We start from the raw sequence: 13,745 nt of genomic DNA, 5'->3' as shown, positions 1-13,745 counted from the left end.
TTTTAAGGCTACAACACCAGAGGGAGTCGAACAATCTCTGTCATTGGGTAAAATTTTGTAAAAATGGATTTGAATTTGATGTTTTGGGATAAATTTGTCTGTCATACAGGCTATATCGATGAAATCTGATTCAAGGAAAATTTTAGAATCATTTCTTTGAGAAGATATGCCATGAGTAATCTAGTTTAAAAATCTTAATTTTCTTAATTCCGTACCCATAGACGAAAAATGAATATTTGAGCATTCGTTGAATAATATATGATTTATATCAAAGCGCAGTTGGTCAGGAGAGAATTAGTAACTGTTGATAAGCTGTTATTTATATTATGGTCCATTTGTAAAGACGCAACTAACGTAGATAGATGAGTCATAATTTTTGGTAAATACGGCTTGATAGCTTCCATTATAATTTTAGTTATTGAGGACAACAAATTTTCACCATTTATTTCGTTGTCTTGAATAACTGTGGACTGAGTTTTTGATTCCGGTGGTTTTGATGTTGATCTAATAACATCAGCATATGAGTTTTTTGAAGTGATTTTCGTGGCTGGCCTACTTCAATCAGTCTCAGATTTACGAATATTTGGTTCTGAAGGTTCTAACACACTACCTTATTCCGACTCAGATAGGAATGGTAGTAGGGGCATGAAAACAACTAAGTGGTATTATTTTAATTATTGTCATAAACAAGTTTATTGTTTGGTTGTTCATTTAACAATAAATTAAACCAGAAAATAAAAAAAATGCACTAGAAAAAAAACTTCTTTCTAAAAAGTTATTATTAATAAATTGAATGTGCTCCTCCCATCTCTTATTTTAATAAACACAATAAAAGATATTGTGTTATTTCTAATGTGACCAGGCAATAACAGTAATAGGAATATATTAATACCAATTATTAATTCATTATATATTTTTTCCAATACCTTAAAAAGTATAGTTCTACACACAGCATTTATAATTATAAACATTTTTTTAAATATATACAGATTCCCAATATAATTATGTAAGTTATAAAAAAATATTATTAATGAATAATAACAAACATTATATAACAATAAAAAAAAGTTAAAAAATACAATTTCAAATAGAGCATATAATTAAATACATATGTCAAGTCTATTCAAAAACTATATCATATCATGCTCCATTAGTTCACAAAATCAATAACTTATAATTAGTAAACAATTTTTTTTTTAAATCCAAGATAAAGGAAATACAGTGATATAATAAACCAAAAAATCATGAATTTCTGATCAGAATTATGCAGCTAAAGAGATCAAGTCATTACAGAAACGGTTTGAAATAAAAAATATTAATGGAAGATGTTGATTGACCGTGTGGAAAGATGAAAGGAATATGGTCCGGGTGCGGTCAAAAAAACTCAAATAGTAGAATTCTACTATTTTAATGAGCCAACGTTTCGCCCCACGTTGCAGGGCTTCGTCAGGGCTAAAAAAGATACAAACACATAGTTACATAAGGAAAACAAAAACATAAGTGTAAAATAACAGGGGTATAAAATGTAAAAAAGTAAGATATAATAAGAAAAATTAAAGGTAGTAAATAGTAAATGTAAAGGGTAATAGTAATAAATAGATAAGAAAAAAAATATTAAAGAAAATACAAATAAAGAGATGTAAAAAGAAAAAAGAATACAAATCAAATGATGAGACAGAATGCATACCTATTTTGACGGCAGTCAAAACAAAAATGACCGTTGGTATTGGGAGGAGTGGGGACGGCAGTTGTGCCACAATAACGAAAATAATTTGTGAAGTAAACACAAATTATTACTTCACTACTTTCTTTTTACATCTCTTTATTTGTATTTTCTTTAATATTTCTTTTCTTATCTATTTGTTACTATTACCCTTTACATTTACTATTTACTACCTTTAATTTTTCTTATTATATCTTACTTTTTTACATTTTATACCCCTGTTATACTTATGTTTTTGTTTTCCTTATGTAACTATGTGTTTGTATCTTTTTTAGCCCTGACGAAGCCCTGCAACGTGGGGCGAAACGTTGGCTCATTAAAATAGTATAATTCTACTATTTGAGTTTTTTTGACCGCACCCGGACCATATTCCTTTCATAAAAAATATTAAAATAGAAATTCATAATACCTGACCATTAAAACTTTTTTTTTGACATATACACACCAAAATACAGATGACTCGATATAATTTGGACACCTAGGGCTAGATCTATCAGTCACAATAAAACAAAGATTCTAAAAACGTTCCTATTTTCCAAAAATGTAGTTAAAAAGTTTTTGTACAGAAATTGATTGTAAATTCATATCTCAAACTAACTCAGTAGGTAAGATGACATACATAAAACAAAGAAACAATATATATTTTTGGTATATATGTCTTGCAAGATGTAAACATAATTTTTTTTTTCTGTTTTGACAGGACATGCTGGAGTAAAATAATACGCACTGTTTTTTCCTTATATCCTTTCTTAGATTTTATCTCTTTCTTTTTTTACTTATGAAAACCACCCTTAATTCATCTTAACCTTTTCCTGTACACCCTCACATTTCTTGCTAACTCTCCTGCTTTACTTCCCTACTAAAGTCTAGAGTCACATATATGTTTTTTAGAGATGATGATGAATCATGACTCTTTTTTTTATTTCAATATCGTTTCTTTCTCATTTCATTTTTAAAAGTTCAAAACTACTAATGGTGTAATACAATATTCATCATCTGGTGCTCTTGTCCCATTTTGTGTTAATTTAACAACTCTAAGAAACCATGTTTTTGGCAGGAAGATCTAAATTATTATGTCTTAAGTCAAGAAATTCCTAAAGATTGGGACTATAGCACAATATGGTAAAATACAAGAAAAGTATATAACTATTATGAAAACTCAAATATCAATTAACAATATACTGTCTGTAGCTTTTAAAATACATTCCTCCATTTCTGTAAAAAAGTTGAGATATACTATGGAGAATTAACTTGATGATGAACTGGCAGAATTCCGCTCTAGGAGAGAGATCCAGGACCATATCTTCATCCACAGAAATATTTCAGAGAAGTCCTGGGACAGAGATAAAACTATTACATAGTGTTTCTACAGTTGAGGAAATAAGGAAAGGAGAGACTGCATAAGAAATAAAAAGATCAGTGAATGATTAGCAGAAACTCCATTAAAAGCAACATAAATATTACAAATATATTTATGGTATTGATTGAGAGCATTGAGGAAAATAATGTAGGAAAAACCTTCAAATAAAAGGCTACATAATTGACCGAGGATTTTTTATGAAGAATAAATTGAAAGGATATAGATAAAACCCTCACTGAACTGAAACAGCTGAGTAGGGAACTCAAAGAATGGCATTAGATTCAAACCTTTAGACTAAGCACTAAGAAAAAAGAAGGAAGGATTCAAATCCTATATCTATACAGGATGATAAAAATCATAGATACAGCATGATATTTATGGCTTAATGAGGTCTAAATTCAACTTCAAATTACCAAATAGACAATACATTAAATCGATTATTTTATTCACTGACAACACACATGCCATTGGAATCAGCAACACACACACAAATACCCGGGGTGGACCAAAACTAGAATCAAATCCAGGCGCGACGGTTCCTGGAACAGGCGGTGGTCAGTGTCTGTTCCTCATGTTAAAGGCGGCTGTTCCAAAACCTGGCAGGAGGTATAAAATGCGAAAATAACGTCAATTGTGTTATGGAAAATAACGTCAATTGTGCTACGGTACATGGGCACGGAACCCCAGTACCGGCGTCGGTGCGAAAGCGACCATACGACCGCAGTGCTGTAATTGTGGGAGACTTGATCATTGTAGCATCTAATGCCACAACACTAACCACATAAGAGGAGATGCAAAATCTTGGGAGAAAATTAAGCAGCTTCTCTCCTTCATTCGCACCAAGAATAATGTCCATGGTAAGATAAGGAGTTTCGCATGCGAAATCCAACTATACTTTGAAAAGTTGGAAACAGCTACCCTCCATATCGATACTGCAGATTGTCACACCCAAACGAAGGAGGTCAGTCCACCGAGGAAGAATGCTATAAAGTCAGAGGGGACACTAACCACACCTTCTTTGGCGGGTGATAAAAAGAAGATTAAGAAGAAAACTGTACAACTCAATGCACAGGTTGTGCAGCATAATGTAGATCACCCATAGAGGTCTAATGCAGCTCAACGGGGAGAACAACAAGAGGAGCTATGGCAAGAGGTGCGAAAAAGATCGAGGAAGAAACCTCACCCTAAGCCACCGAGACCTGATGCAGTAATTGTAAAAATACCGGAGAGCCAGTCCTACTCAGATGTCCTGCGAAAGGTGAGAGAAAATCCGACGATGGTGGAAATAGCCACTTCAATCACAAAGGTCCGGAAAATTAATAAAGGCGACCTCTTACTCCAATTGGACCGGAAGAAGGAGCAATCTCTTGCTGCGCTAAAAAGCTCAAGGCAGAAGTGCGGACTTGGACAGAGGCGTCCCTTTTCGAGCTCCGAGATTTGGATGATCTCACCACCAAAGAGGAGGTTGTGGAGGCATTAAAACCTCTCCTGGGTGAAGAGTCAGAAAATTCATACGTAAAGCCTATGGAGGTACGGAAACGGCGGTCATTTCACTTCCGGTTCTGCAAGCTAGGAAGATCATGGCTCATGGAAAGGTCCGAGCAGGACTGGTTGTTATCCGTATACGAAAAATACTCAAAGTTCCAAAGTGTTTCCGTTGTTGGGAATATGGACAGATAGCTCGGAACTGTGTTGGAAAGGATAGGACCTCCCTTTGTCGAAACTGTGGTAAAGTAGGTCACAAAGCTAGTGATAGTGACCAGAAACCTCAATGCGCATTGAAAATGGACATGCTGACCACCCCAACGGAAGTATTAAGTGTCCAACTTTCCGTTCAGCATTGAAAACAAAGACGCAAATCCAACAACATCGTAGATGAGGATACTCCAGTTGAATTTGAACCATTACGAAGCTGCCCAGGATCTCCTTTACCAAATGGTACGGGAACAGCACATTGACGTCGCTATTCTCTGCGAACAATATAAAAATTTGGATGGCAACTCGCGGGTATCCGATATCAGTAGTAAAGCTGCTATTTGGGTCTGTAATTCCCAAGCTATTCAGGAAATTAATACTATATCGCACTCCGCCTTTATATGAGTGAAGATCAACGACGTATACTTCTTTAGTTGTTACGCCTATCTCAGTATCACAATCGAAGACTTTGAGAATTTCTTAGATCGCAATCTTTTTTTTTTTTTTTTAATAATTTATTTATTGATATTTACAACTGTATAAACATATATACAACAAGTAAATTTGCTGTAGGTGACATAGTGACATGATAAAAACATGTGGAGAATCTACCCACTGATAGAACTCCAATAACATTTCTAGAGGAGAAGATCTCGAGGCCATCTTCTTTTCAGACGCCTAGAAGGATTATTAGGTAATGAAGGAGAAGCCAGGTTAGAAACAAGTGGATTTGGGTGGTTGAGAAGTTTATTATGGAAGGAACGGTATCTGGTTCTGGCCAAATCGGCAACATATGGAATATTGAGGTCCTGATGGATGACTTGATTTGTGACAAAGTAAGGAGCATTAAGGATTTAACGAAGGATTTTGGACTGTAAGGATTGGATTCTGGAGGAATTTGATGGTTTAGTAGAGCCCCAAAGCTCAACTCCGTATGTCCAGATAGGCCTTATAATAGTCATGTAGATCAGTCTTTTGTAATGGATTGGCAATTTAGACCGTTTGTCTAGTAAATGTTGCAATAGTCGGAATCTACGAGCAGTTTCTTGTCTTTTTAGTTTTGTATGAGGATTCCATGTCAGTCGTTTGTCGAGATGTAGTCCTAAGTAACGGATCTGTTCGACAGGAATAAGTGGGGTATTATTAAAGGATATTGTAGGGCAAGAGGTCATGGGTTTACGTCGAAGGGTAAATGTGATTTGGTGGGATTTATTGGAATTTATTTTAATCCTCCAGTTTTGGCACCATTCTTCAAGGGTGTTGATGTGGGATTGGAGGGTTTGGGATACAATGTAAGGATCATTGTTCACTGACAATAGACATGTGTCATCGGCATACGTGGTGAGGATTGTGTTAGGATGGGTTGGAATGTCAGCTGTGAAAACTGTATATAGGATAGGACCAAGGATACTACCCTGAGGTACACCAGCAGACTGACGGAATAGGGATGAATAAGCGCCGTTGTAATTTACTTGAAATAATCTGTCGGAGAGATAAGAACGGATAATGAGGAAGTATGTAGGGGGTAGGAATTTACGGATCTTGTATAGCAGTCCTGGGTGCCAGACTCGATCAAAAGCCTGTTCTACATCAAGAAAGACTCCCGAGCAGTACATTCCGCGCTCCAATGAAGACGAGACAACATCAACCACACGATGGCATTGCTGGATAGTGGAGTGTGATGTTCGGAAACCAAACTGGTGATCTGGGATTATGTGATTGGAATCAAGGATAGGACACAGGCGTTTTAAGATGATTTTCTCAAGGATTTTGCCCATGATAGGTAACAAAGCGATAGGACGGTAGGAGGATGGGTAGATCGCAGTCTTAGAGGGTAGTTGCCATAATCCACCTATCATAGCTGGTGATTTCAACGCAAGGGCAACGGAATGGGGAAGTAGAATAACAAATCGACGTGGTGAAATTCTCCTGGAAGCTTTCGCACAACTAAGTATGATATGATCCTTATGATCACCGCAACAAACCCGACGTTCACTAGAGCAGGAAGATCATCTATCATCGATTTGACGTTTGTGAGTGGTCACATGCATCGGATCGCAACTTGGAAGGTTTGTGGATTTTATACAATCAGTGGTCACCAGGCTATATTGATTACACAGGATTCACCTAGAAGAAAGAAGAGTTGTCGATGGAGAGCCAATGTCTGGAACACGAAGACTTTCGATGCCGCTTCGTTCACTATAATGCTGGAGGATGAGAGTGAATTGAAAAGGCCTTTTGACCTCTTTCATATCTGGGGCTTGTGATGCAGCTATGACTCGTTCAAAACTTGGAAAACATCATTCCTCTGTGTACTGGTGGGCGATCTTCGCCGGCGTTGCAACCAAGCAAGAAGACGTTACCAGCAAGCGAGACGTCTACCGGAGTTTTCAGTGCTTCAAGAAGAGTTCAAGAGAGCTAGAAGGAACCTCCGACAAGCCATTAAAGAAAGCAAACGACGGTGCTGGAGAGAACTCTGTGATGAGGTGGATGCAGACCCATGGGGTAGACCTTACAAAATAGCACTTAAGAAACCATGTAAAGGCACGATGCAGCTGAACACTATTCCCTGAACAGACGAATACTATTGAGAGTATAGACAATATATATACAACGGATTTTCCACAAATTACACAGGAAGAAATAGAGGATTGGACGGAATTCCTTATGTAGCTCTAAAGGTGTCACTCACAATCTCCCCCCGGGCATTTGTGAGGCCCGTTAACCAATGGGTGGCACTCACAAAAATTTTGGGGCTTCACGGTCTGTCACGCCAATGAAAAAAAAAAATTAAATAGAACTGTTCGTCTATTGTTTATTATTTATGGTTTATTGTAAATAGTTATATATTTACAGAGAATGGGGGAATGGAAACTAAGGAACAGAGGTGGATAGAGGCGAAAACAGGAGAGAGCAAGACGTGAGAAATCTGAAGGGGGTGTAGGCAGAGGGGCGACTACACACTAGTGAATTACAACGTGAGAGAGAAAAGCAGTGGTCTGCCTATATTAGAGATAGCGGGAGTGGGGTGCCTAGTAGATATTGGCAGTTCCAACACTACCATGTGCCGAGAAGTTCTAGAAAAGCGAGACACACTCTACAAAAGAGAGGACACACCAGATTCAGGAATGTCAATGTAAATTGATCACCCTGGGTGGCCCTTGTGAAGTACAGGGGGAGGTGGAGATAGGGTTGACCTGACAGGGTTCAGTAGGGAGAACTTGCTGGTACATATTGTAGGGACTAAGCTGAGGGAATACAAAGTGATTGTGGGTTGTGACATGCTAAGGCAGGTGGGAGCTTGGGTTAAGAATATCAAGAGAAAATAGATAATTAAGTTGGGAGGTAAAATGTACAAATGTCATTGACAGAGAAAAACTGAGGGCACACGAGTGGGAGCAATCACTCAGACAGAGGAGTGAAGACTGAAGCTTAGGATAGAATATGAAGATGTTTTTTTTAAAGGAGATCTGCTCAGGGAACCGGGAAGATGGTCCATGAGATCACACTAAAAGAAGATAAGGTTACGAGAGCTCTTGGGAACAGTGTGGGCTGGAACGACAGCTCTTGAGTTCTACTTTATGTGAAGTACACACTGTCCACATTAAACAGTGAAAACTTCCACTTGGACTTTGGACCCTAGCCTCGAACCAGCCTTAACCACTCACGTGTCCTAGGACTTTGGACCCTACCCTCGAACTAAAGCATAAAATAGGATATTTATTTTTTAATATCTTCATGAAATTCAAAGGTATATTATGTTTCAAACAGTGGTAACATATAAAAAATAAAATACAACAGTTATAACTCTTAAAAATATCAAATAAGGAAAAATAAAAAAAAATCTTTTATGATATTAAACTAAGGAAAAAAATTAATACAGAAGAAAAAATAAAGGAAATCACTTCAAGAAATTTAAATAATTCGACTTACACGTTTCCGGAGGTGGTGTTTAATAAAGCACGCTAGAACGAAGACTGAGAAAGAATTCATATGTACAAGCCTAAAGTACGGTAATTAATTTTTATTTTGTTCACCCCACCACCCATCAAAGGGCAAGGTAACCACTTTATAAATAATAACCTCCCCTTCGCCCTTTTGGTTTTCCTGCTTTTTGAGAGACTCACGGTTTTGGCAGAGGCTGTGTGTGCCCTACCGTCATTTTGAATTTTATTCGCCCCTGTTTTATTACGAGGGTTTCGCGATCTTTTTTTCCTTTCGATCACAGCCATATTGGTCACTTTGAACCTTAATCCCTTCTGTTCTTAATCTTTTAGTGTGAATAATTTGAACTGGTTAAACCTAAACACTGATATGTAGACCTTTATCTTCTAATCCCTTGGATGAATGTAAACAAGGGACTTTACATACGAACTTGTATAATCTGTTTTATTCATTTTTTCACCCAGCAACATAAGAAACTTAAGGCTTTGTAGGAGTTAAGTGTACCATACCGCCATTTTGTGTTTCTTATGCCACCCATGTATTTTTTTTTTGTTTTCAAACCACCATTTTATTTCCTTAATATTTAGTTTGATCTTGTGGTGGCATGATTAACGTCTTCAGCGGCAATAATTGACGTTTGCAAAGAGAGTGTTTAAATGGGTTTGCCACTGTCGAAATTATTATCAACATTTTTATTTCTTTAGTATATTTCTTTTAAATATATTTTTAATTATAATTCATTTAAAGTTTCATTATTTTACATTTGGTTTAGTGGCAAACCCATTTGAAACCTCTCGCCATATGATCAATTACAATTAATTGTTATGAAGCACTTGTGTTGTTAAATAAAAAAACTGAACGTTATGTTAATAGTAATTATGAATGTGTTATTGTATGTGTCAAGTGTAAATATTGTTTTATTGACAAATAAAGAACGTAACTAAAGAGTCATCTTTATCGTTACACACGAACACGCACTAAAATCTAATAATCATTAAATAATAAACAATGGAGTAGAAGCACTCAGCCTCTGCCAAAACCGTGAGTCTCTCAAAAAGCAGGAAAACCAATTAGCGTACGGGCAGGTTCAAAATGACCAATATGGCAGTGATCGAAAGGAATAAGATCGCGAGATCCTCGTAATAAACCAGATTATACAAGTTCAAAGTCCCTTGTTTACATTCATCCAAGGGATTAGAAGATAAAGGTCTACATATCAGTGTTTAGGTTTAACCAGTTCAAATTATTTACAGTAAAAGATTAAGAACAGAGGGGATTAAGGTTCAAAATGACTAATATGGCAGTGATAGGTGGTTAAGGTTATGTCAAGCTACATTTGAATTAAAATCCCCCGCCAAGAGTCACGTGACCGAATTCCGATTGGGTGAAGGAAAAGAAAAGAATCGCGAGATACTCATAATAAAATGGCGGCCGGGCACAGTCAGCCCTTGTCAAACCTGTAAGTATCTCAAACAGCAGCGGAAAAACAAAATGGTGGTCTGGCACACTCAGCCACTGGTTATAGTATAAAAAGTGGGTATATCGTCGAGGTATCGGTATATCAACGAGGTACCCACGTCTATCAACGGTAGTGGGGGGATAACGCGAGACCCTCATAATACAATGGCGGCGATCATATTTGAATTACAACAAAATGGCGGTGCGGGCACACTTGCAGTCACGTGATCATAAGGCAGCAATCGGAAGCTAGTATTTGGTCACGTGACCCATGGCGGGGGATTTAAATTTAAATTTAGCTCGACATAACCTTAACCACTCACGTGATTCGTCACATGGCCACACCCTCTTTTAAGTCACCTGACTTAGTTGTGACAGGCCACCATATTGTTCGTATAATCCTGTAAACAATGTACTTTGAACTGGTTAATCCTATAACGTATACGATGATATGTAGAGTTATATCTTTTAATCCATTCGATGATAGAAAACAAGGGACTTTGAACTTGTATAATCCCTAAAAAGTAAATAAATCGGGTGGTAAATAGGCTTGTACATATGAATTCTTTCTCAGTCTTCGTTCCAGTGTGCTTTATTAAACACCACCTCCGGAAACGTGTAAGTCGATTTATTTAAATTTCTTGAAGTGATTTCCTTTCTTTTTTCTTCTGTATTAATTTTTTTTCTTAGTTTAATATCATAAAAGATTTTTTTACTATCGATTCTTTTTATTTTTCCTTATTTGATATTTTTAAGAGTTATAATCTGTTGTATTTTATTTTTTATATGTTACCACTGTTTGAAACATAATATACCTTCAAATTTCATGAAGATAAATTTAAAAAATAAATATCCTATTTTATGCTTTAGTTAAAAAAAAAAAAAAATAACACGACGTTAATTTCTCCAAAAAATTGCAATACTGTCATTATCCTTCCAGAGCGGCGACACCGGAGTTCGTAGCGATTTTTTTCATAAACTACTGTCCGAATTAAGAAATCATTATTATTACATTACACCATCAATATTTAGTCATTTTGTAATATGGTTATTAAAATTAAATGCCAATTGAGGGAATTAAATGATGCTTTGTTGATATCCGCTGAGGAAACTAAAATAGAAAGTATTATAGTTCAAAGTCGAAAGTATTAAAAGATAAGAGAAGACGAACGAAAAGAAAAGGACCGCAACACACTTTAAAACAAAAATGGCGGCTAACGAAAAGAAGAAGATCGCAAAACCCTCATAATGAAATGATCGTGAGGAAAATAGAAAATAGCGGCTGTGCATACTAGGGATGCGACATCGATGTTGATGTTTTGAAAACATCGATTTTTTACGCAAAACATCGATGTTTTACGTTTGTCCCAATTTCTTAAATTTTTTTTTTCCAAAAGTAGCTAAATAAAAAAAAAAATTTAAGGTATAAACAATTTCCTATGAACAATGTGGTGGGATAAAAAAGGACCTCCAACCATCACGCTAACGACGTAATAAAGATAAATTACGACTAGAAAAACATCGATGTTTTAAAATATCTATGCTTAATATAAAAACATCATTACATACCATGCCTTTGCCTAAAATACATCGATGTTTTTGAGCAACCATTTCAGTAACATAAGGTCTGTTCCAACGACTACGTATACTCCCGCCAGTCGGAAGTGGTTTATGCAAAAAAGAATGCATATTGACAAAAAAAACATCGATGTTTAGAAATATCAATGTTCAATATTAAAATATCGTTGCATACAATACTTTGCCCAAAATACATCGATGTTTTTTAACAACAATTTCAGAAACATAAGGTCTGTTTTTACGATCATGTATTCTACGGCTTGTCAGAAGTGATTTTTGGAACAAAGAATACGACATCGGCTACAAGAAACATCGATGTTTTTACAATATCGTTGCTTACAATCCGTTACCCAAAATACATCGATGTTTTTTAATAACAATTTCAGAAACATAAGGTCTGTTCTTACGATCACGTATTCTGCGGCCTGTCAGAAGTGATTTTTTAAACAAAGAATCTGACATCAACGACAAAAAACATCGATGTTTTTAAAATATCGTTGCTTACAATACATTACCCAAAATACATCGATGTTCTGGAATATCCATTTGAGTAACATAAGGTCTGTTTCAACGATCACGCATTCTACGGCCTGTCAGAAGTGGTTTTTGAAACTAAGAATCCTATATCGACTACAAAAAACATCGATGTTTTAAAATATCAAATCTCAAAATTAAAATATCGTTGCTTACAATATGTAATAGACGAGACAGAAGAATTGGTGATTGAGCGCATGCGGGGGAGGTATCGGGCAGAGAGTGAGAGAAAAATCATATGTTCTGTCGTCGGTTGTTTTTTTAATGAATAGACATTGATGTAAAGCTAGTGTATTGTTTGGTTTCTCTGTGAGCTGAGTTATGTTTAAAAACTGTGATAATAATTGTATGTATTTTAATTGTAGGTTAGATTATAAGTTAGTAATAAGTACATAGATATAATTAGGATAAGTTAGAATAGGGCCTTTATTAGTTAAGATTGTTCTTTTAATTTTACAATTAGGTTAAGTAAATCTGTATTTGAATAAACATAAAAAAACACATGTTTCTTGTAGTGGATATGTGAGTTAAAGCAGAACTAACCAAATTAAAAGCCGAAATGGAAGGTTTAAAATTGGAAATGAAATCTTTGAATGATTTTTCAGTACGTTTTCAGACATCGATAAGTGAAAATATTGTAAAAAAGAATTAGGCTTGCAAAATTTGATACAACCTTGGGGAGGATTAGATAATGAAGATGATGTTGAGACGTTTTTGCAACATGTCGATCTTGTTGCTGATACGGGAAGTTGGACTGAACAGGAAAAGGTTTTGATTTGTCGTTCAAAATTAACCGGACCTGCAAAGGCATGTGTTGCACCTTATCCGGAATAACTAAAACCCACCGCTCGGTAACAATACTGGGAAAGCGCTTCCAGGGATCTATTACACCCGAGCAGCGATTACTAGAGTTAAACTCCGTCGAACAACTTCCGGGGGAGGGGGTACGTGATATGCTGACAAATGTCGAAGGTTAGGAGAGCTGGCAACTCTTAAGTCGTCTTCAGTTGAAGAAGCTAGCTGGGTAAGAAGTAATTATGAAAAAATCATGGCTGCATTTATAAAGGGCCTTCAGCCAGAAATTAGGCAGCAATTACAGTTTGACTCTCCTTCTTCATTTGAAGAGGCCATAAATAAGGCGTCAAGAGTCAGTGAAGCGCTCTCAGGTTCTGTGATGGTAAAAGATGTGTGGGCAATCCGAAGGAATTCTGATAGGCGGTTAGATCTAAGATTTACAGAGAAAGAGAGGAAATGTTATCGGTGTAATAAATCAGGGCACTTCGCTAAAGAGTGTCCTCTAGAAAGGCCAGCAAGAGAACAAAGGGATAGAGAGTTTATTCGATCTGATAATAGAGGTATTTGCTTTGTATGCGGATCGACGGAGCACTTTGCAAGAGGCTGCCCTAGACGTGCTACCTTAGCTGTTAATACTTGCGAGGAGAATAAAAAAAT

At 36.3% G+C, this 13,745-nt stretch overlaps 1 protein-coding gene across 1 annotated transcript in view; it reads right to left on the bottom strand.

Moving 5' to 3' along the window:
* Positions 1 to 895: 895 nt before the first annotated feature.
* The window catches only part of LOC106690138 (N-acetylglucosamine-6-phosphate deacetylase), an 83,754-nt gene continuing 70,904 nt past the window's right edge, over positions 896 to 13,745 (bottom strand). The window contains exon 9 of the mRNA XM_014435463.3: positions 896 to 3,056. Within this exon, the coding sequence (XP_014290949.1) occupies positions 3,046 to 3,056 (11 nt within the window). The 3' untranslated portion in view covers positions 896 to 3,045. The remainder of the gene's footprint in view (positions 3,057 to 13,745) is intronic.

This window comes from Halyomorpha halys, unplaced genomic scaffold, assembly GCF_000696795.3.
Source record: "Halyomorpha halys isolate HHAL.00 unplaced genomic scaffold, Hhal_1.1 Scaffold1589.1, whole genome shotgun sequence".
NCBI lineage: Eukaryota > Metazoa > Arthropoda > Insecta > Hemiptera > Pentatomidae > Halyomorpha > Halyomorpha halys.
This window is presented reverse-complemented; position numbering and strand designations above follow the sequence as displayed.